General features: G+C 41.9%; 1 protein-coding gene across 1 annotated transcript in view; it reads left to right on the top strand.

Annotated features, from left to right (window-relative positions):
- SEPTIN8 (septin 8) overlaps nt 1–24,940 on the top strand; it is a 121,417-nt gene that overhangs the window by 85,812 nt on the left and 10,665 nt on the right. Inside the window, exons 4-8 of the mRNA XM_040344635.1 lie at nt 10,626–10,812; nt 17,703–17,864; nt 19,103–19,199; nt 21,342–21,510; nt 24,719–24,851. Of these exons, the coding sequence (XP_040200569.1) occupies nt 10,626–10,812; nt 17,703–17,864; nt 19,103–19,199; nt 21,342–21,510; nt 24,719–24,851 (748 nt within the window). The remainder of the gene's footprint in view (nt 1–10,625; nt 10,813–17,702; nt 17,865–19,102; nt 19,200–21,341; nt 21,511–24,718; nt 24,852–24,940) is intronic.

The raw sequence follows: 24,940 nt of genomic DNA on the forward strand, positions 1-24,940 counted from the left end.
CCTACATGAACAATGAACTTGATAATCTATTTGGCAACTATAGCAAGTATTTTCAGTCTGCCAAACTCTCGATAGATCAAAGTCTGGAAGTCAGACAGGACTGAAATATTTTCCTTAACCTGACAAATGTGATTTCCTAATTATAGGTTGCAAGCTGTTACCGTTTCCCTATGTGATTATTCCAGATATGTTCATGTCTTTTGGAGGAACCATTCTAGGAATGTGTAGAGGGATTGTGTAAACCAGACCCTTTAATAGTATAAACCTCTAATGTCCTGACACTAAAGGAACTCCATTTTCTTGAGCATGGTGATATAGCATGCCTCTTAATGACAGGCTTGGAGGCTGTCTGCTACTGACACTAACAAAGTACTTGTAAAAGGTCATGGTTAGGTGAACCTTTTAAATTACACTACAGCCAACCACCCATATTTGTAATTCAGTAATTTTTGTTGAGCAGGACAAGTCATGACTTGTTGGCCTCTATATCCGTTCATCCATTCCTTCACAGGGTGTACTATTGCGATAACTGCGATTGGTCCGGTGGACACAGAGAGTAACAGATCATGCTGCATTGTGGCCCATAGGGTGCACGCAAAGTGCGTGACTAGGGCGACTTCATATGATGTCCTTCCGGAACTGTAGTGATCCTGCTCAACCGTCATGTGTCTATATGCTGAACGGGAAGTGGTTAAGCAGCACTGACTGAAAAACATCCACCGGCAACTGTCCCCTTAAGGAGAAATGATTTCTGGAACAAAGGCAGACATGTTTGAAGGCCAGCCTATATGCTCACCATGACTTCCTCAGCAGATAGAATGGAGAAATAAGCGATATAAGGCAGACAGGAAGTATTTGCAAGCTCACCAGCTGAAAATAAAGGGTAAAAAAAATATGTACTTGTTGCAGTCACCACATCTAAGAGTTCATTAACAGGTGTACTGATCTATATGTCTGTGTGAGGAGGCCATCTTCACCTGTGAGGGATGCAGATGTGTTCCGCACAGCCCAGTGCAGACAGTCTGTTCAAATCGATGAGAGGCAGCCAGCTGCACGGATCTCCATGCATACCTTGAGGTGTACATCTGTGTGCATCCAATACACAGTTAATACATTCAGTGTCCTCAGCCGTGCATTGCACCCTCACAAATATACACTCCAGGAACTTGTGGAGGTCTGTGCAGCCATTGATGTGAACAGACTGCCTGCAATGGGCTCTGTGGAACACCTCTGCATCCCACGTGGGTAAAGACAGCACTTTTGCATAGGTGTAGAGATCGGTATGCCCGTGTGAATGGGACGTAAGGACTGGTAAGTTGCAGTGTATATTTTACTTTACATTTTTGTTTTTTTGGGTTTGCATGAAGTAAGTGCCTCTAAATGTAGTATTCCATGTCTAGGTTCCTTTTTAGTAAGGCTTCTATTTATATGCTTACATATACAGTACATGCAGACATGACGGTGGTAGGAACTGGGATGCACTAGCTCTGCTAGGAGTAGTAGAAAATTTGCACCGGGAAATGAACATTTCTTTGGAAATATTTGTCTATTATAAGGTGCATGGAAGCATGCAGCCACAAACATCCTGTTATAGGGGTGTCAAAGAAAATGTGGTAACACAGATGTTCTATTTGTGTAGACAAAGAAAGATTAAGCAAAAGTGACAAACCTGACCAGGTTTTTCCTGGTCTCTGACCGACATCTCCACAGATATATATATTTGTACAGTTCTGTGCTGCAAATCATAGTTTGACTCTGAAGAAGCACCTTGTCTATCAGCTTCTGTGTAGCCCAATTCATTCTGTCTCCCAAGCCAGGTGAGGCAGCCATATTTTATTTTTCTGTCATACCCTGTAATTAAACTAATAGAGGTAACACTTTTCTGTGCGTGCTGAAGAGCCCTTTTCTTCAGAAATATTTGAACTGTCTGAAGCACAGCAGCCAGCTCTGTGTCTGAGAGAGATAAATCAGGCACAAGTGTCTCTTGCATGCTTTCCAGTAAGTCTTGGCTCTGCCATGACATGCCTGTGGCTTCCTATTCTGTACTGACTGATACATGGACTGTCAATTTAAGTCATTAGTACTGGGGCTAGAGTGTAAACTTCTAATGGACAATGTGGTTAAATAGGCTTTTATTGTAAATTGGGACATTTTAAACTGAAAGGGGTGCTGGGCCCAGAAGCATTTGCCAGTAATGTTGCTCTAAATGTGGCAGCAAGCCAGCACTTGATATACCACTCTTTTATCTCTACGTCTGTCTGTCCATCCAAAGTTTATTGTGATTGTATGTGTGTTGTGCTGGGCACACACTAGCAGAGCACTAGCTTGTGAGCTGATTTATAAAAATCTAACCGTTTCCACCTTCCACACTATATACAGTGCGATAGAAAAATCTCCTCATGACATTATTGAATTCTGACCACTGTCCGACTACACTGCCCCGGTGTATGAGGTTCCAGTGTTTAGGTGTGGGTGGAAGGCACAGTTGCATTGTCCAGTCCTGCTGCTGGCAGCCTGTAAAACTCTGAGAGGCTGTCAGCTGCTGCTGCGGGGACAGTGTATGAAGCAGTACTTATGTTTGGTAAAGTATGTGCCCAGGGACAAATGTGCACAACACAGACTACTTGCATTCCAGATGTTCATCCCTGGGCACATACTGCATTAAAATAGCTGTAAACTCAATCTATTTTTTTTTATTTATTTTTTTAACCTTAACCACTTGACCATTGGGCACTTAAACCCCCTTCCTAACTAGACCATTTTTCAACTTTTGGTGCTCTCACATTTTGAATGACAATTACTCATGCAACACTGTACCCATATGAAATTTTTGTCTTTTTTTTTTTTTTTTTACACAAATAGAGCTTTCTGTTGGTGGTATTTAATCACTGATGGGTTTTTTTTTAAAAAACATTTGCACTAGAGAAAATTCTGTAAAAAAACAAATTAGTTTTTCTTCGTAATCATCATCAATTTTGGCCAAAAATGTATACTGCTACGTATCTTTGGTAAAAAATAATCCAAATTGGTGTATATTATTTGGTCTTTGTGAAAGTTAGAGTCCACAAGCTATGGTACCAATCTCTAAAAATTGATCACACCTGGTGTACTGAAGGCCTATCTAATTTCTCGAGAACCTAACATGCCAGGAAAGAACAATGACCCCTTTTTGGAAAGTAGACATTCCAAGGTATTTAGTAAGGGGCATGGTGAGTTTTTTGCAGTTATAATTTTTCCCCACAATTCTTTGCAAAATCAAGTTATTTATTTTCTTTTTTTTTTTTTTTTTTTTTTTCCCCAAAATTGTCATATTGGCAGATTTTTTTCTCACACACAGTATATGCATGCCACAAATTACACCCCAAAACACATTCTGCTATTACTCCTGAGTATGGCAATACCACATGTGTGAGACTTTTACACAGCGTGGCCACATACAGAGGCACAACATGCAGGGAGCACCTTCAGGTGTTCTAGGAGCATATATTACACACCTAATTTCCTGACTATATATAGGGTAAACTCCTGCGCTGTCTGAAAAGTGAAAGGAAGGGGAACAAACTAAAAATACTGCTGCAAATATAAAAGTCTACCTCGATAGACTAAGGTGAAACAGAAAGATTAAATTGCAATACTTGCGCTGTAAAGTGTGGGGCAGGGAGTATATAATGGGCGGTAATATATATAAGTGACTAGTGAAAATATTATTTAGTGAGAACAGTATTATAAGACATATATAACAATGAAACCAATACAAGGATAGTCCTTAATGAAAAAATCTGCACTCTGAGGAGGTCCAGATCCAGTGCAGTCCTGCCGTGTATTAGTGTGCTCCAAACAGAGATAAATCCTAATCTCCAACGGTGCAGGTATTGTGTAAAAATAAAAATCAAAAATGGAAATGCAAAAGGTACACAGAAAAAAAGTTCTGAAGGAAATATATATGAGACCCTTAGATCCGTAATATAGGTGAAATAGGATAGTTGAGCCAACACCAAAGTTACATGTAAACACCTTTGGTGAACCCAGCTGCTCACCTCGAGTTGACCACAATATGTCCAGGTCAAACTGGTCTAGATGGTTACAGTCCACAAATAACACATGTAAATCTCCATCCGATGTTTAACATGAAAAAACAAAGTAAAAAGACAAAAAGAGGCTGATGGTGAAATACCGTCACAAAAAAGATATTAACAATTGGGATCTTGGCGGGTGGGAGTGCACTCACATGTGAGTGAGAGATCTCAGACTCATATCCACGAGTACCGCACTCGTCGGTCCCTCTATCTTTCCTCTGCTTCTTTCCACTAATTCTCAGGGTTCAGATGCTGACTGTTTTGGTCTCCCCAGGATTTTTCAGTGTGTAACGCTGTCTCAGCTACTGTGGGCTTATGGTAACTCCTATCCCTCTCTCTCATTAGCTCAGGTGGAGCGCTCAGGTGGCGTTGCAATGGGAAAGGGGTGAAAGAAACATACCCATAGTGTAGCCCAGTCAGCAATGTAAACCGATTTTATTAAAAACAAAAGTTAAAACTCACATATAGATGCAGGAACTCTGCAACAATCCTTACGAGCGGCGAACTCGTATGTCCGTTCGTCAGATGCTGTGGTGTGTCCTGCCTACCAATCCCGACGCGTATCGTCACGGTCACGTGACTTCATCAGGGGATGATGTAGGGGACACATAGACAGACATTTATAGTCTGTGTTAATGAGCACCCGGCGGCCATTTTGTCGGAGCTCATAGAAAATGACGACGCTGCCTGTGATCTGCTCGCGCCGTGCTGTGTAGTGCAAGCCGCGCCCGTGGACAAATCAGAGAACGGGGGTTCAGAACATGCAAAACGCACAAAAAGCGTCCCATGCAATCGGACCAGCAATGGAATATCACGGTGGACAAACCAATATAGGACAATATAAAAAAAGATAAAAGCACAGAGAGGGGGCTGAGGCTATAAAAACGACATATCCTGATATTGTGTGGGGCCGTAATAAAAATTGCATATCTGAACAGTGAAAAAATATATATATGGCCCAAGTCTATATTCTATTAGTATACACAAAGGAATATATAGAGGGATATTGGAGCTGGTTAGAAGGGGAGAGGTGATGGGTGGGGCAAAAAGAGGGACGGAAAGGAGAAAACTGGCATGGGGATATAGAGAATATCTCCTTAAGTGAAACATCTTGGAAAATACATATGTGCCAGGTAGCCAGCTTAGGTGAAAGGTGACCATAATAGTGTCAAGTGTAAACATACCCAAGCATGAGGGTATGTCAAGGGGTGTCAGGCATATCGATTCTAACTTTGTGTGATGTGAAGTATGTATTCATGTAGCACAAATGCTGCATGGATACAGGTGGTGCAGTGACAGTGCGACCCAGTTAGACTTATGATATTCTACTCTTTCCCAAAATTGAGAAAGTGGCAAATATATACAAGAGCTGCATGTGTAGCCAACGACTATAGCTCACAGCGGGGGGCCTAACTAGGGGGGCCTGGTGTCGTGATGAGGAAGTGAAAAGAGAGGGGGCCTGTGGAACTCGTGTGCCAGTGAGTAAATGGCCATACATATCAATAATGGGCCAACATTCACTGGTTTTGTGATAATGGTGACTCTATTACATAGGCCAGTATTTAAACGAATTTTATAATATAATTTAAAAAAAAATTTGAATTTAGTTTAGAAAGCTATAAAAGGGACGGCGTCAGGTAACAGAAGAAAAAAGACCGTATCGAAAAAATGGGGCATGATGTACCACAACATATGACGTACAGCCAAATGCCATCTGTAACATATACGTATACAGTAAGAGGGACCATCTGCAAAGTAAAACTAAAAGTCGCTAAGAAAACAATTGAGGTCAAATTCTATGTTTAAACCTTTGGGTGCAAAAGTGTCCATGGAGAATATGTACTTTGACTCTATTTGGCTCAGTGTTCTGACTTTATGGCCGCCACGCCAAGGCCTGGAGTAGGGCACTATCCCCCAAAATCTTAAGTGTGTAGGATCTTTCTGATGTACTTCGGCGAAATGGCGGGATACACTGTGTTTTGGGAAACCGCTCTCAATATTTTTAACGTGCTCCTTAATGCGAATTTTCCTGACTACCTCTTACACTTCTGAAGACCCTGGAACACCAGAATAATGGAAACGCCCCAAATTTTTGGAAAATGTGGGAAGAAAATAAAAACATTAAAAAAAAAAAAAAAAATGTCCATTCATACAATATTTCTAACACATAGCATGTACATGCAAAAAATGACACACCAAAATAGATTCTCCTACTACTCCTGAATATGGTGATACGTGGGAGACTTTTCCACAGCCTGGCCACATAGAGAGGTTGAGTATGGCTGGGTATGGTTGGTGTGACGGTATCGGTATGATATCCCCGTCAAAGATTCCCTTCTTCCATAAGAACATCACCCCAATATTCCACTAGGAGGAATATTCCTGAGATCGCCCATTAAGCCACACATTAGTCCAGGCTTACTGCTAGAACAAGACAGACTTTAATGTTCTATCACACAGCTTATATGTCATTTCCAAAACTGTTACAATGACAAATCTCCGCCCCCCTCACACTGGGGCTTCCATACAGATGATTAGGCAGACACGACGGAGCCGATGCTGAAAACACATTTTCTTTAGACAATGACATCAAGGACGCTGATTACTAGTTGTACTGAATACATTAACTAGACCGCTCGACCCCGCATATAGAGAGATAATTACCACACTGGAGCAATCAGAATAATTAACACAAGCCACTTAAACACAGATCTCCTTCACACAACACAATAGATCAATTAACCTTTAGAAATGGTGAGGGGACATTAGCACGTCAATAACCTGTTAGCCGAGGACAGAATTACACAGGGCAAGCAGGGAGAATTAGACTGAGACATATAGGCAAATGCATCACAGTTGGGTATCGCTGAGTATGGCTGGGCATCACCGGGTATGGCTGGGCATGGATTGGATGGATGTGACTGCAATTGTCACAGAACAACGCTGTGGGCACTACAGATCCACCCCACAGCACTGTTGCCATGATCTCTCCCCCTCTCCTCTCACACTGTACCGATCAGTACAGAGAGGGGAGAGAGGAACTGAGGTCATGACATGACGCCGGTTTATTTACAAGTGATCGCTACGTCATTTGACAAAGCGGTCACGTGGTAAATGGCCGCTGTCATCGGCCATTTACCATGAGAGGACCCAGCGGTCACGGACACTCCCGTGTGTTCGTGTCCCAAGCGGCGTGCGGGAGCGCGATTCTTGGAGGCCATCAATGTACGCCCTCCCATAATTAACAAACCGCCTTATAGCCGTCATTTGGATATGGGCCGGTCGTAAAGTGGTTAAAATGATTGTAAAGTCAAATTTACATGCTTACCTGCTCTGTGGAGTGAATTTGCACAGAGCAGCCCTGATCCGCCTCTTCGAGTCTCAGCTCATTGTGTCCATTCAGACACGGCGCTGCGGCTCAGCCATGCCCCTCTCTCTCCTGATTAGCTGACTGATTTTGATTAACGTCAGCGTGAGCTAATGGCGCCACTGCTGTGTCTTGGACGGCCAAGACATTCGTGGACAGAGATGGGGCTCAGGTAAGTATTTGAGTGCTGGGGAGGCTGCTGTACGTGTTTTTTTTTTTTTTTTTATCTTGATGCATAGAATGCCTTGGGATAAAAAAAAAAACACCTGCCTTCTCAACTCCTTTTAATGCATTCTCTGCAATAGAGTCAAACTTTTATTGCCTGCTCTCCCCCCTCTCAACCCCCCTAAATACTTGCCTGAGCCAACACTGTGCTTCAGAGTCACGCCTGCTTTCCTTCTTCCTCACTGGACACTCTGAGAGCTGTGAGAACCATTGGCTCCTTCTGCTCTCAGTCAAATTCAGTGATGAGGGAGCAAGGTTCTATAGGCGCACATATGGCACCATAGGAAGCAGCTTCCTGTGGTAGCACCCTGGAAGAGCAGCCGCCAAGAGTGCTGGTGGGGGACCTCAGAAGAGGGGGATCGGGGCTGCTCAGTGCAAAACCTTTGGTAAGTAATAACGTGTTTGTATGGTTTGTAACCAACGTGTCAATTTGTGCCCAGTCCAGCCACAGCAGCCCGCCGATTGGCTCCCGCTGTGTGCTGGGAGCCGAGTGTTCCCAGCATACAACGGGGGACGGACGGAAGGTAAGGAAAAAACCCGTCCTTTGCCCGTATCGTAGGGCCGGAAGTGGGTGCAGATACCTGTCTGTAGACAGGTATCTGCACCCCCCTCCCCCCTGAAAGGTGTCAAATGTGACACCGGAGGGGGGAGGGTGCCGATCAGCGGGACTCCACTTTAGAGTGGAGATCCGCTTTAAGTTATATCTGTTCTTGCACTTTCCGGTCTTCTTTTTTTTTTTTTTTTTTTTGAGGTCACCTGAAATATCTGCGCTTTGTTGCTATTCTGAGATGTAGCAATGACCCTGCGCTATTAATGTAAAAAATATATATTGACCAAAAATAACACAAGCAACAGGTCTGCCGCACCCCAGGCTTATCTCCATATTCTGCAGCTCTTATGCTATATAAGCATGAATAGCTCAAGGGAAATATGCAAAGAAGATCCAATACTAGTGTAATAATGGCAGTGACATTAATTAAACCGGTTAAAAAAGAATAACACTCACAATGTGCCTTGTGACACTTACACGTGTCGATTCACAGCATAGATATACATAATGTCGCATTACAGATGCCACAAGATGGTGCCTGGCCCCTCCCAGCATAATGTTACACAGGCCTCGCCTGACATGTTGCGTCCCTGTGGGCTTTCACCTCCGGGGTGCTGCTGAACTGTTGCTTGTGTGATTAAGGAGCTTTTGACCGTCTTGATTTGTTTTAAGGGTGCCCCCACATCAATTGATGGGACCCCCAATTGGGTGCATAGGTGACACTGGGGTGTCTGTTCATGGTGGAAGATTTCAGATACTGTGAATTATATTTTTATGGCACGTGATTTCTGGTGACTGTTTATGAACCCATACAAAAATATTGGACTTTAAATAGAGGTCTGTTTTCACATTTCCAATTAAATGATATGGGATTGTTTTTCATATTTTTGGTTTAATTATTGCATATGATCTGATGAATGTCGTGGATACTATTTGTTACGGTTAATATTTTCTGATTGGTGCTTTAGTGCCGGTTCACACCGGGGCAACACGACTTCCAGCGCGACTTTGCGAGACGACCTCAGCGCAACTTGGAGCGACTTGCAACGCGACTTCAAGTCGCCTCCAGGACAGGCGACTTTGCCAGTGGCCAATCAAACAATAATCGGCTCTGTGGGAGGGAGGAGTTTGCCTGAGAAAACTATTTTGTCTTCCTGTAAAGTTGCTTCAGTTTAGACAGTGATCCGACTTTGGAGGCGACTTCCGTTGAAATCAATGGGTACAAGTTGCCTTGAAGTAGTACAGGAACCTTTTCTGAAGTCGCAGCAACTTCAGTCGTGTGCATTAAGACGGCTCTCATTCACTTCCATGTCATTTTTCGCGCCACTTGGGGCGACACTCGTCGGATCCCGAGTAACGGTAGTGTGAACCGGCACTAAAGAGTGCTTCACTGTTTATTACAATTCTGCCAAATTTTTAGTAAAGAACAATTGTCTACAATTGTCACTGCTTATAAAGGTGGCACAGTTGGTCACGCTAACTCGTATCGATTAGAATGCCTGGCTCTTCTCTCTGTTTACCAGCTTTTCCCTCCAAGATCTCCTTATACTAGAGATTCAAATACTTTGCCCATGATGACAAATATTAATCATTCATACGTTTGTTTTTTTGGTGAACAAGACTGGCATTATTTAGATTGGCAAAGATTAAGATCAGATCCTTTTTTTTTTTAAGGAGTCTTTAGAGCAGACATCACGCTAATCCCCCAAGGGTTTACATTTGTATATGAAATAGTTGAGATTTTCCTGACTGGTATGTATGTTCAGCTGTTTTTATGATGGCTGCTGTTACTGCTTTTAAAGATAATAGTGATGGGGATTCTAAATCCTTTGTTTCTTGATGTGACTTTCTCTGGTCCCTTTACCCTTTGCTGCTACTGTGTTCTTTGAAAGTTTGAACTTGGCTGAACTATTGGGCGCGTGTGCTCTGGCCCACACTTACTCCCATTGATGCCCATGGAGGAAAACTGTTCAGCTCTTTTGGGTTAAAAAACAGAAGCAGCATTGTTTAGTAATGAGCAACAATCTGACCCACACAGCCTCTTGGGCTTTTGGCTAGTTTAACAGTTTATGTGCCAATAAAACCATATTGTATTGTTCAAAACATTTCCTTACACTTGGTCAGATCAACACTGTGCCCAGCCGCTTCATTGTTGTGCCATGCCTTATGACCACAGTTCAAAACTCCTCATCTAGTAATAGGTTGGTTTATTTCTCTCTCTTCACATGATAGTATATTGAAACAAGCGGGCAGCTGCACATCCTGGTAAAATCTTGCAATTGCAATAGGCTGTGTGATTTTATTTTACAGATTTGGTACCACAGACTGTGTATGGTATATCGTACAAATTAAATGTAGTGGCAAAATGATTACACGAACAGCAGCTTTACATAGTGTCTTTGTGCAGTTACAGGTCAGTCGTTGACTACATCGATACTCAATTTGAGAATTATCTCCAAGAAGAGTTGAAGATCCGGCGATCCCTTTTTAACTTCCATGACTCTAGGATACATGTCTGTCTGTACTTCATTACACCAACTGGGCACTCCCTGAAATCTTTAGATCTGGTCACCATGAAGAAGCTGGATAGTAAGGTAGTGACATGTCCTGACTATTTTTACCTTGATGTTGCTTGTTACATGGTATAAAACAAGTTGAATGTTGTCCTGTCTCTATATGTCCACTTTACTAGGAAGTCTATTTGAAAAGTGCTGTACAACAAGGTTGGGATATAATATATATATATATTTTTTTTAAATAAGACACTTGAGATCAGTACAACTTTATAGTTTTGTATAGTGATTTGTGCCTATATTTCTATTTGTTATGGTAATGACTGAAAAGTAAAATAAAGTGTAATACTGTAAATGTGTGTTCTTTCATACAGCCAGCAGATGGAGCTCTAGTGATCTTTTAACGTTATCCCAGTTATCCATATCTACTTTGTAGTGAAGAGACGTTTTTTTTTACATAGCTTAGTAGCTTGTACTGAAATTTATACACCCAAGTAAACTTATCCCACTCCATCTCTCTGTCTTGTCAGAGGTTTCAGTCGGAGAGACAGAGAACATCTGCTGTGCTCATTTTTAGTCGACAGCGATCAATGCTAGTATGGATGATTGGGGGTGATTTGTGCTAGTAGGAAGAATTTTGGGGGGAGGATTTGTGCTCTGAGTAGGGGATTTGGAGGGGGTAGAGGATTTATGCTCAGGGAAAATTTTGGGGGTAGAGGATTTGTGCTAGGAGGTGGGATTTGTGGAGGGAGAGGATTTGAGCTGGGAGGGGAGATTTGTACTGAAAAAGGGGAAATTTGTGTTTGGGGAGAATGTATGCTTAGGGGGATAAGTGTGAAGAATAGTGCTCAAATTTTAGGGGGTGAGGGAAGAGATTTTTGCTGATGCATAATGCCCATTCATTTTGGTGGGTAGGGAGGGAGTGAGTGAGTGAGAGACTTGTAAAGCGCAACACATGCAAACTGAATTGCCTCTGGGAGGGGCACCAGTTGGTATTTTCCGCCCTGGGCTCTAGATGAACTTGTCCCAGCACTGTCCCACCCCTAAAGTCTGAAGGACAATAAACTAACCCTGTGTTTAAAATGTTTGGAGACCCCTGGTCTATTGTATAGAGAACTCACTTTTTCCTTTTGGAACTTACAATGCAAGAGCATTGTGATAAGTGGCCACAGATCTTGTAGATTATTATTACACAGGATATATATATAGCGCCAAAAGTTTGCGCAGGGAAGACAGCACAGTTACAATACAATTCAATACAGGAGGGATCAGAGGTCCCTGCTCATTAGAGCTTACAATCGGATGTGCCTACAAGATCTAATCCAAAAATCTACAATTTTTCTTAAGCCCCGATTTACATATATGCGGTGTGGGAAACGCAGCAAATCCTGAGCATTTCCCGCACTTCATTGAAATCGCACTCCGTTCTTGCGATCTGCTACAGGTGTCAATATTAAATTAATGAAACTCCAAAACAGGTCGCAAAATGCAATGTGATTGCAAGAATTTGATCGCATGGATGTGAATACCTATGCGATCCGATTCTGGTGCCGCAAAAAATAAAAATACCAGCACCTTTTTCGTGTGGTGCGGTACGAATTGTGCCCATTCAAAATTATTTGGCTCAAATCGCACTGCAAAGAATCGCAGTGTGTCAAAGTGCTGCGTAAACTGTCGGCGCTATATAAATTCTATATAATAACGTGATTTGAATAGGAATGCGTATGTTATCCAAGTAACAAAGGCAGTGTGGCCCGACACCTCTAGCCTAAACTCGGGATCCTGAAGGGTGCGTCTGATTGGACAACATCTTCAGTACGTCTGGGCACTATTTTTCCCTGAGATCATTCAGCTGGGGATTTCTACAGTGCCCATGTGTGTGGGCACAATCGCATTAAACGTTTTCCTACATGGCTACATTCAGAATAATAGGTCTTGAGATACTTTTCCTAATGGTGTGACTGGAGAGATAATCTGGGATTAAATGAGACCGTGGTCACTGAAACTAGAAGTGTGTGGAAATCTCTTCAATGGGGACACATTCGACCAGTATTTAGGAAGGATCTCGCACCTTTTCAGGTATACAGCTGTTTGCATTCCCGTTGGGGAATTTTTCTGTCACTTGCGGTTTCTGAAACGGTGATTCCAGGACAGAAAGCGCAGCCAATAAAAGACAGCAATAAAAACCTGAAAAGTTTTAGATGGAATCCATTTTGTTATTTTCTTATAAAATGTCTACATTGTTCAATGCTGCATAGAGCAGTGCAGGCCCTTCTTATGAACATCTGTCCTAGTCTTTGTTCTTGCTTATTAAGTTGAAAGCATAATAGATGTTTGCCGGGAGGATGTAGCGTTGCACACCTCCCTGTTTGATCTCACCCAACATAAGTTAACAGCCTACAGTAAGCGTTCATTGGTTAAATGATACTGTAGCTGTTGGCCATCAAATTGACATACTGTCAGCGGAGGACTCACAAAATGTGATGCACATTGACAATGGAGTAACAACTAGGGGGTTTTAGGCGGTGTGGATAAGATAAACTGTCTGTCTGAAAAACACTGGCCATTTATATTGCAGAGAGGAGAGTGGAGAAACACTGCACCATTTACATAGCAGCTGGTCGCAGGGTCTGTTCTCAGTTGTCTTGCTCCTACACACTTTACTCTTCACATGAATGCACCCTCCTACCCTGTACTTAGCTAGTGTTCCATACTAGGAAAATATCCCTGCTATTTAGTTTCTAGATGCAGTAAATTGATGATTGTGGTTATTGCTTTCAATAGGTTGCTATTATGAGAAGAGATTTGCTGCTGAAGAACCATGCTCCCCTGTATGTACCAAGATTTCGGTTGATAATGAGCTCCCCATAGGGACCTTTTTTATATATATATATATATATATATATATATATATATATATATATATATATATATATTCACAGCAGGGACTCCATACATAATAGATGATTGTCATCTAATACAGCCAATAATGATTTAATTGAAAAAACATGGTTCCTCTATGGACAGCTCCTGGGTGTAGGCACCTCTGGTCAGCAGACTTCAAGAGAAGATACTACCTGAAATGGACTTTACTGACCAACACTGCTGTTCCCATAAGAGAAGACCAGCCCCAGGGTGTTTGCACAAGACATAAACATGTATGCGTAGCTAGTACAGTCGTGCATGTTTGGATTATAATCATTCTCCTTTATTTCACGTATAACAAAAGGCACTTTTTACTTTGTTTCAGATAAAGAGGGATTAGAATAAGTGTCAGGCTATCATTGCTGTTTGTGTCCTTGTTAAACCCCATTTTCACCTAGCTCGAAGCTCCAGAAGGCTCCCCATCCAAAGTGTAGTGTACCTTGAAGCTCAAAGTATGGGAGATTCTTTTGAGTTCCAGTAGATTTAAATAGGGGGACACCTGGAAAATGTGTATATTGTATTTTTTTTTTTCTTTAGTAACTAGCTTTCCATTGGCTAAAAACAATTAAACAAAAAAACTTAACGCAGAAACACTCAAGGAAAAAAAGCCTGTAAAAACAACCAAAAACACTTGGCTTAAGTGTGAACGCAGCCTGAGGTACTAGGGAGAGGAGAGCATTTCTTACAGGCTAAAAATCGCCTGAAATACGCCTGAAAATGCTTGATTCAAATATTTACAGGCATTCCTTCAATATGCTTGAAGGACAAAAATGCCCAAGTCTGCCCAAGAAGCGCTCATATAGTATGTGAACAGCCACCATTTAAATTACGTAGGATTTTGTTGAGCGTTTTGGAGCTTTGAGTTACTGAATGCTCAGGTGTAAATGGGGCTTACAGGAATAGAGGGGAAATACCATTTTTAGTGACAAGGGATTTCCGCTCTCTTCCTGTTTTGGCTTTGGTACAGGATGTTAGGGGAATTCTCCCTAATGGGACACAGATGGCAAAAATTAGGGGGGAAAAAAAATGTGCCTTCGGTTCTACTTTAATGGTCATGTAGTACCTACTGCCATCGTATGTCCATAAACAAACTTCAATGGTTCTCAGAGCTCTTGCTATCCTGAGCCAGTGCAAATCTTATGCAATCGCTTTTCTCTTTCCCTTCTAAACATGTAACACGGTCCAAACTCAAACGTACAGGGCTCTAAACCTCTCCCTCTAAACACTTAAAGCAGAACTTTACTCTATGTAAGCACCACAAACCGAAAACAATATTCAAAGTGATTGTAAATGCTCAGCTTTTAAATTTTTTTTTTCTTAAAATAATTAACAGGTTATCATTGCCTGCTCTGTGCAATGGTTTTGCACCAAGCTGACCCGAACAACCTCTTCTGGGGTCCCCTGCTGGCGCCCTTGGCTCCTCATTCACCTCTGTGTCTGCCCTAATAGCAAGTGCTTGCTATGAGGGCAGACTTGCAGGCTTGATCCTGAGCTAGGTTGCATGCATCCATAGACACACACACACACACACACACACACACACACACACTGGCTTCGACCCGCCCCCTGTTTGACAGCAGCAGGAGCCAATGGTTCCTGCTACTGCCTCTGTCCCTGTAAATGGAGAGAGCATTAATGCTGCTCTCAGGCACAGCACTGGATCAAATGAGGAACCGGGTAAGTATTTGGGGGGTGCTGAACCAATAAATTTTTTAAATTTCACGTTGTATTTAGTTAATGGAGCCCATCTGTCCTTAACTCAGGCATGCAACGAAAGGGTGTGGTTTGCTGAAAAAGCCCTTCCTCTTTCCCCAGATGAAAGAAAAAAATATCCATGAAGACTCCTGGGATGTATGACATTATTTTTGCCTAGGCCAGAAATCAACAAAACATTTGCGAGTAAATAAACTTTTCTGCCCGACGGGTTGTGTAAAATGGGGGTCAGAGCGGATTCTAATTGCCCCAAATGTGCGAGAGATCATGGGGACCTAATCCATCTGTTGTGGAGGTGCCCCAAGCTACACCTATACTGGACAGGGGTTTTAGCCATAGTTGACGGAGTGTTTCAGACCACCATACCTACAGTTCGGAAACATGCATACTAGGAATTTTGGATGACATCCCCATGGACGATAATTCAAAACAGGCCATAACTAGGGCCCTGTTTCAGGCCTGCAAATGTATTCTTAGGCATTGGAAGGCTACTGAGCCACCAACGGTGAGGGAATGGATTACCCAAATGGGTGACACCATTCGCTTGGAGAAATTTTATATATCAGCATAGGGGTCGGTCGGGGAAGTTTGACAGACTGTGGGCACCTTGGCTAGATACCCCCGGCCTGTCTCCGGTTGATCTGGTGATGGATCGACTGTTGAGGTAGAGGGTGGGTGAGTGATGTAAACAATGGGTGAGCGGAGAGGGTGACCTTCTTGTGGTATACGTGACGTATCGTGGTGTGGGCTTCTGCAAGGACTATGCTCGGTGAAAGCAAGACCTGAATCTTTGTGCTATGCGTGGTGACCGCTATTGGCAGTACTGCCACCGTATTCCTCTTGTTCCGTTCTTATGTTATGCATTTTACTTTGTTTCTTTTTAATAAGTTTCCCTGAGTTGAGGGAAAAAGAAAAGAGGAGAAAGAATTGGATGTGATTTAGTGCAGTACCATGAATGACACTGTCTAGAACAGTGTTTCTCAACTCCAGTCCTCAAGGCGCCCCAACAGGTCATGTTTTCAGGATTTCCTTCAGATGGAACGGCTGTGGTAATTACTAAGGCAGTGAAACTGATCAAATCACCCGTGCAAAATAATGGAAAGCCTGAAAACATGACCTGTTGGGGCGCCTTGAGGACTGTAGTTGATAAACACTGGTCTAGAATGTTGTATGGGTACAGAATACCTTGCTCTGTAACCTTTTGTATGAGTAGAGAACTGTGTTAGGATTAAGCCTGTACTCAGTATTCTTTCTGCTGCACCATGTAATGTGCATGTTTGTAACTTTGTATGGTTCTTTTTTTCAATAAACACCTTTTCTGATTAAAAAAAAACAAAAAAAAACTTTTCTATCCATTTACTAAGGCTAGCAGCATATGGGTTAAACATGGTCAACTGTTAACCCCTTATTTGAAGACATCCAAAACTAACCTAGCAAGGCAAGCAGTAATATAACTGAGGTTAATGGTTCTAATACTGGGATTGGGTATCTGGAAGTATAGGTATAGTTTACCAGTAATTGCCATGTGTCTGTGATGCTAGGGACTACAAAGAGCTGTCAATGTCTGCTCTGAAATTAGTCTCTATTGTCCAATACATGGATGGAAGGCCAGCGTCTACATCTGATCTTACCACATGCATATGGCAGGATTGGTTGCATTTATTGATGGGCCAGATCCTGAGCTATAACCAATAAATGGCACTCTCAGATTCTCCATAAGTTTGATATGGACAGTTGTAGATGGCAGGGGTTGTGTCCAGCACATAATTAACGGGTTAGAACTATTGTGCCCGATGATCAACCCTGTATTTGAGGCTACGATCACACTAGCCTGCCAGATAAAACGCAGCATTTTACTGTGCAGGCTTGTGCCGTGCCAACTTTGGCAAGTTGCAGTGCAATGTGTGTTTTGGCTTTCACACCGCTTGTTATGTGTTTTTTTTTTTTTTTTTTTTTTTTTTTATTCCCGCAACTTTATTCATGTCACTGCACACCAGCACAGTGTGTTGCGCTGATGTGCAATGACATTCGGTGCCATCCAGCGCAGACGCGCTGCACTTTTCCCGCATACCGCACCACACCTCGCCAATTTTTTTTTTTTTTTTTTTTTTTTTTTTTTTATGTGACTAGGGCACATAAAATATAACAGTTGTCTGTGAACATGAGCAGATGAACATGGTATGCGCAAGCTCTAGTTCACGTAAAATGACTATTGGACTTTCTTTGTTTTAGTCTTTTGTGTGATTTTCAGTGGCATTATTCTATCTAAAAGCATATTTTCTAATTGCTGGTGTGTAAATCTTTTCTCTTAAATTCCCCTTTCTGTTCTCTAGGTGAACATCATTCCCATAATTGCTAAAGCGGACACAATATCTAAGAGTGAACTCCACAAGTTCAAAATCAAGATTATGAGTGAGCTGGTTAGCAATGGTGTCCAGATTTACCAATTCCCGACTGATGACGAAGCGGTGGCTGAGATTAACTCTGTAATGAATGTAAGTAAAAAGAATTTGGAATGGCATGGCATTGTAAATATTAGTGGGTTGGTTAGAAATCAGTTTTTCCTAACACAGCCCATACAGAAAGAAAATGCTTGCATTTTCTGAATGAAGGCAAAGCATTCTCTGATTGGACGAAGTAGAAAGCATGTCTTCACTGCCCGGCCTCTCGACCAGTCAGAGAATACTTTGCATTCATTTTGAAAAATCCAAAGCATTCTCTGAATGGCATCTGTACCAAGCACCTGTGTTCAGAATGCAGCAGGGCAGCCAGCATAGGACGTGGAAGCAAGTGGAGATCAATATTCATACTTGAAATTCTTCTTTATATATTTTGACTTATGTTTATAGAAAACCTTTTCACAAAGATCTTGTCGAGCTTTAGTCTTTCTAATGCGATTTTTTTATTTATTTTTTTGAATTTGATATAGACCTAATCTTGGCTTATACATTGGAATTATGTAATCTATCATTCTACATCATGTTACTACATCCAGCATTGATTTTTATTTATTTTTTCTCTTGAGAACCTGCTTGCTTGTTGTTACTTGTATGTATCTTGTAGTGCTCCACTGCTCTCTAGTGGCAGACAAGTGACTGCACAATCTGCTTTTAGCTATGGTGCCATGTTTGTTTTTTATCTGCAAAATCTTGGCTGCTTCAGCAAATGTTTTTTTAAGGCTTACTCTCAATACATTTAAAGAGATCCCCAAACATTGAAAAATTGCTCTTGTATCCTTTTTGTTTGTGACACTGTGTGCTTTTGGATATCTGTGATTCATTTTGTTATCTACGGTTTCACTTGAAGATCAGTGCATCTAAAAATGACACCTGACTCCACTCCTACAGAAGTTTTCCTGCAGGTTCAAACAGTGCTGCAAATCATGGCAAATTCTTTTCATAGTAGGCAGGATACAGATTACCTGTGCACTTTCAGAAGTGCAGGTTTTATTAATACAGCAGCTTTTCTTTTCTTTTCCTGAAACAGAGTGGGACAAATTGTAAGCGTGAGAGTGAGTGTTACCAAGGAGGAAGCTTTGGGGAGCAAGGTGCACCAAAATATTCAGATTACTTTTTTGGACGTTCCTTGTACGCCCAACTTTTTTTTTTACATGGTTAAATATTGCCTATTATTGTTTACATCATTTGTTGTTGCCCTTGCGTTACTGTTGGCTCTCATGTCTGATCCTTTATCATATGTATTGATATATCCCCATTATCATTTTTGTGTTTAGGCTCATCTCCCATTTGCTGTAGTTGGGAGCACAGAAGAAGTGAAAGTTGGGAATAAGCTGGTGAGAGCCAGACAGTACCCATGGGGTGTTGTTCAAGGTATGTGTGAACGTAAAAAAAAATTTTTTTTGTGTGTGTAAATATTTAAAGTGGATGTAAACCCCATTCATGAAATCTGACCTGGCCACGTCTATCTGTAGTGTTTACTTATCGCTCTCTCTTTCTCTCTCTCAATCCTGAGTCCTATGTCTATCTGCTGCTCCGTTCCTCTGTTATCAGACTAACCACTTCTGACAAGCTCTCCGACACATGCGATAACAGCAACTGGGCGTTTTGTAGGGGAGGAAACTTGGAGATAGATAGGCAGAGAGCTGGTCTATTCACAGCACAGCTCTGCAAGTTTCTTTGTTCCCTATGTGGAGAGGGGGGGGGGGTGAGCCTTTCCTCCAATCGGCTTATATACAGTGTATGCCCAGACTCCCCTCCCACTGCTGAAACAGGAAGAAATAATTCTAACAGGATGTGCACTTTAAGAGTCTAGAAAGCTGAAGATGGCTATTCATGTAAAACTTATGTAGGTGTGTTTTCATCCACTTTAACATGCTTTTTTTATGATCAGAAATTGTATAGTAAACAATTCTACTTGTAGCTTTGAAGAACTTTTATCTAGACAGTTGAGACCAGCACTGCTGCTGCTTGATTGACCTTGTTCAGCAAACCTAAAAATCGGGTACTGAGAAAAATATAGATGCGGCTGCTGGTCTTTCCCTCTAAAAGTATTTTATGCCTGGCTGTCATGGTGATCATGGGGCTTTAATTATTTCTGAGCTAGGATCTTGGAACAAACATGTTGATCAGGGACAACCAGGCAACTGGTAATCTTGGAACATCAGGAGTATCTCCTGTATCTCTGTAAATACATATTTCTTTTTGATGGCATGAATGTTAACCAAAGTTTCTAGCTGTTTTAACAAAATATGAATGTTTATGATATTAGATAAGGAGTCTATCAATACAGGTAGTGTTGGGTGGGCCATATCCCCTAGAACACACGTCGGACTCAAGGGCCACAGATGAATCTGGCCCGCCAGGCAATTTCATGTGGCCCTCGCACCTTTCCTGCAGGTGCAGCACCCCCCTCGTCCCCACCACCGCCACCTTGTCTCAGCAGTCAGCAGCAGAGAGGACAACAGAACTCCTCCACCAGATCCTGTGGTTTCCTATTCAGCTGCAGCACCCCCTAGTCCACCTCCCCTGGTCTCAGCTTTGATCCGACTCCGGCAGCTGACTTTAGCCTTCCTCTGATCCTCATTCACACCCTGCTCTTTCTGCTTCCCAACTCTGCCCCCAACTTACCACAAAGTAAAGGAGATGCACTGTGATATAAGAAATGGTGGGGGACTCTTGACTTCTGTTTCAATCGTTTTTATTGGTATTTTGAAAAATATAGAGTAAATGAACACAGCGCAGAGCAGCAAACAATCCTTGCATGTTCTGAATCGTACAGCAAGAACGTATACAAAACAAATGAGGGCAGAAGATCTTGGTAAACCGGTTAGGTCTTTTAGTAAGGCAGCAGTGGAACATGTGGGCATCAACAGAAATAGACGAGAAAAATAAGCTTTAGGTTATGAACATAGTACATTCCGAAGACGTTATTATCCATGACCGGTAGCTGTCAGGAATATTGCCCTGTATATCAGGATGAGGATCAATGAGATCCTGAGGTTGAGACCTTGCTGAAACATAATCACTGTGGGAACTCTTGACATCTGATGTATGGGGGAGTGGGGTGTTCAACCGGCCTTTGAGGGCAACAATAATGCTGATGCGGCCCACAATGAAATGGAGTTTGCCATCCTGCTCTAGAAGACTTGATCTCCCAAGTGTCCCATTCAAAGGTCACTCTGTGACATAAATCCATTATTATCTCTTAAGTATGTTGTGCATATTGTGAGGTGTTCTTCATAACATGACTGAGTGCTTTCTTATTGGACCCTAGTTTAAATACTATTCCAATCTTGTTGCTGTTGTGTATCCCACTGAGGAATGTTTACCGCTCAGGTGAGTGTACTTGCTATAGTCCCATTCGGGGGCTCAACACCATATATAGTGAAGTAAAAAAGATAATGGCCGTACACTCTCCTGTTGTGTATCATTTAAAATTAATTTTTTCCAGGTGCAGTTGAACCTTTTTACATGTATTTTATAGTATTTCTAACACATTTGTTTCTCCCATAGTTGAAAATGAGAGTCACTGCGACTTTGTGAAGCTGAGGGAAATGCTGATCCGGGTCAATATGGAGGATCTCAGGGAACAGACGCATACGCGCCATTATGAGCTGTACAGGCGTTGCAAGCTTGAAGAGATGGGTTTTAAAGACACTGACCCAGATAACCAACCTTTTAGGTAGATACTAGGGGAGGGTTGGAATGCTGGAACATGCTATTAAAATTCCCCAATGGGACTGTTTAAAATGTTTGTTAAGCCATATAAGAGAAACACTGCGAGACCCTCTATTAGAGCCTGCCAGAGCACACTACATCAGTCTTTTATTAAAACAAGCGCTGTAAATACCGGTTTACAACGAGCTTCATGCCGGTTACGTGACTCGCAGCAGCTTTATACATGCCGATTGATGGCTTCTGCAGGAGAGGCCATGATCTCCCTCTGATATTAGCGCTGGAAACCATACGAGAGTACCATTTCCAGCCTAAAGATCGCACAAACTGTATTTAAGCTTGTTTTTTTTATAAAAGACTACTACAGTGTGGTATGCCAAAATATAATAGAGGGGCTGGCCATGTGCATTTACAATTTTTATTTTTACTAATGTCGGTGGAGGGCGGAGACGGAGACACACAGATGCAAGCTGACAGGCAGGAGTGAGGGGGAGAGGAGAGCAGAGGGAGACAGTAGCATATGACAAAGGGACACACTTGGACCACGGTGGTCAGGGCTCAGTAGCCCTGATTTTCGTTGTCTGTATAGAGGGCATGCAGGAAGTGGAGTGTTGGGTTTGTGGTTTTTTGTTTTTTTTACAGCTTAATCTGTGCTGTTTAATCTGCTTTAAGGGACCAGGAAATCTATTTTTTTTATTTATTTTTTTACAACATTTCCATGGTGCATACATTCGGATGCAAAACCATTGTAAGAAAAGAAAAACGGAATTAAATCTAGTAACTGTGCAGTTCTACATTATATACTATCGCAGTCATTTGTATAATGCTTATTGACATGCTATCTTGTGAAAACAGCTGAGCTCACATTTATTTTTAATATGAAATTGGACGTTACAAGAAAAATGAAAGGCCTTTGTTACATCTAGTCCCTACCCCAAACTAAAATAGTAATTTTAAAAGAATAGCTTTCAGTAAAGTGTAACTAAAGGCAAAACTGTTTTTTCTTTTTAGTTTTGGATAAGAGTGCAGAAGGATTGGAACATCTGTAATGTATTATTTCTGTCTTTTCTCCTGTCAGGGAGATTCATCCCCTCTGTACGTCCTGTTTACTGTTATTCTATGGGGACACTGGTTCTGGTGACGCACTGGGATCCCCTCTCTTTGCAGGGATTTTCTCTCACTTCCTGTTTTGGCTTTGGGACAGGAAATAAATGGAAATCTCCCTAATGGGACAGATGGCGAAACAAAAAAACCTGACTGGGTGCGCTATCCAAAATGGGGGGAAAAAAATGTTTGCCTTTTTATTTACAGTTAAAAAAAAAAAAAATATTGTACTTCCGGGTGATGCAGACAATATCCCTATGCCCCACTGATGCCATCCAAGAAAGCAGGGGGATGGAAATCGTGCAGAATTGCAGTCTTACAACGGGCCCCCAGCCCCCAGCTTTCCCATGATGCAAAGTCAATAGAATTTTTAAAACGGCCCTAATGGCACTTTTCTGTCAGTACCATTAAAGAACATATAAGTTATATCTGTGCTAGATTTGCTTAAAAAGTACATATAATATAAAAATAGCGAATAATAGACAGCTGCTAGAGAGGTCAATAGATGAACAACCAATAACAATCAATATACATATAGTGCAGCGCTATCACTCAATGAGCATCTATAGCATGATCTCAATTTTTTTGATGAACATTGTTAAAGGTAAATGTGATAAATGAGAAACAAAAAGGGGTACAATAATGAGATCATCAATAAAATGAAGTTGATCAAGCATCCAAAAAGGCAAAAGTCAAGGAAAGAAGAAAAGTGATTTCCCAACAGGTGAGGACTAGAACAGATGATTATGCGCATAAGAGCCAGCTTCCCCAGATCCTCTGTATAAAACACCTCCAATGCAATGTGGTAGCTTCCAAATTAATGCAAAAGCCAACAACACAGTGGGGAAAACCCTTTCCCAGGTGTATCTATAGAAGTGCTGGCGGTCCTGGTGTGCTTCAAAACAAACTCATACCCGATGCATGTGCATCAAAATATAAATAATCATATCGCGATACTGTATAAAAGGTGGTTTATTGAATATAAAAGAAGCCTTTACATTATCATTGATAAAAATGAGCATGTTGTCATATAAAAGGCTGCAGCAATGACCATGGACAGAATATCGAGCGGCCAAGGAGCGTGGTGATGTCACGTCTGCTCCCACCCATTAGTGGGACAAGACACGACGTCGCTACGCTCCTCGGCCGCCAGCACCTCTGGATACACCTGGGTAAAGTTTTCTCCACTACGTTGTTGGCTTTTCCATTAATTTGGAAGCCACCACATTCTGGTAAGCTGCCATCCTTTTGCATTGGAGGTGTTTGTACACAGAGGATCTGGTGAAGCTGGCTCTCCTATGCACATATTCATCTGTTCTATCCCTCACCTGTCAGTAACGTTGCCAACATGCAGCAAATTCAAATTGTTCTTCCAACCACCACTTTAGGAATCTGTCAGTATGGCAGTGACATATTCTTAAAGAATTACAACCAGTTCTCACATTAGAAATCCAAAATGCACAATCCCATTATAAGATTATTGAACATTACTGTCTGACAATGTTATGATGTGCAATTCCTAATAAAGCCTTTTTGTTTGGATAAAAAGAAAACCAACAGTGCAGAGGTACGCCAACACAAAGAGCAGGCAGTGCATGTTGTCATGTATGTGATTCTCACACAGAGCTGTGGGCTGGGATATTCCCTAGCCCAAAACTACATGTAAATGAGGATGTGATGTAATTGCCCATATGTGGCAGCAGTGTGCGGAGCCTGATGGGGAACTAGTCTCTTAGTCTGCTTTACTTTTCATTGACCGCACATGGCAAAGGGCAGATTTGAAAGCTTCTTTTGGACTGAATAGCGGATCCACCCATTGCTGTGCGCTGTCGATCAAAAAGTAAAGCAGCCCTGATGGGGAACTAGTCTGTCAGTACAAAACTTCCGAGCCGTGTGCCTGACAGTGTGATGTGTGCACCGGAGGGGGAAGTGAGTGCGCAGAGGAAAGACTGTACATTGTGGACAATCCTTGGTGCACACACAGACAAATTCATGTACCTGTCTGTGACGAGTACATGAAACGGGCACAAGCACCTTATCTGGTTTCTAAAGGGTGTATGCCACTTCCTGTGCTTTGTGTACTTTTCTTTTAATAATTCTTGTGCTCTCAGTCTTCAGGAGACTTATGAAGCTAAAAGAAAAGAGTTTCTGGAGGACCTGCATCGGAAAGAGGAAGAAATGCGGCAGTTGTTTGTCAGCAGAGTGAAGGAGACAGAATCTGAGCTGAAGGAAAAGGAGAGGGAAGTAAGTGCCTCTTTCCGATGATCCTAGTTTGATCCAAGCAACTAAAACCTTATATTTTCAGTTATTCGAATAAAATAGAAAACAAAACA

The sequence above is a fragment of the Rana temporaria genome, chromosome 3, assembly GCF_905171775.1.
Source record: "Rana temporaria chromosome 3, aRanTem1.1, whole genome shotgun sequence".
NCBI classification, from domain to species: Eukaryota; Metazoa; Chordata; class Amphibia; order Anura; family Ranidae; genus Rana; species Rana temporaria.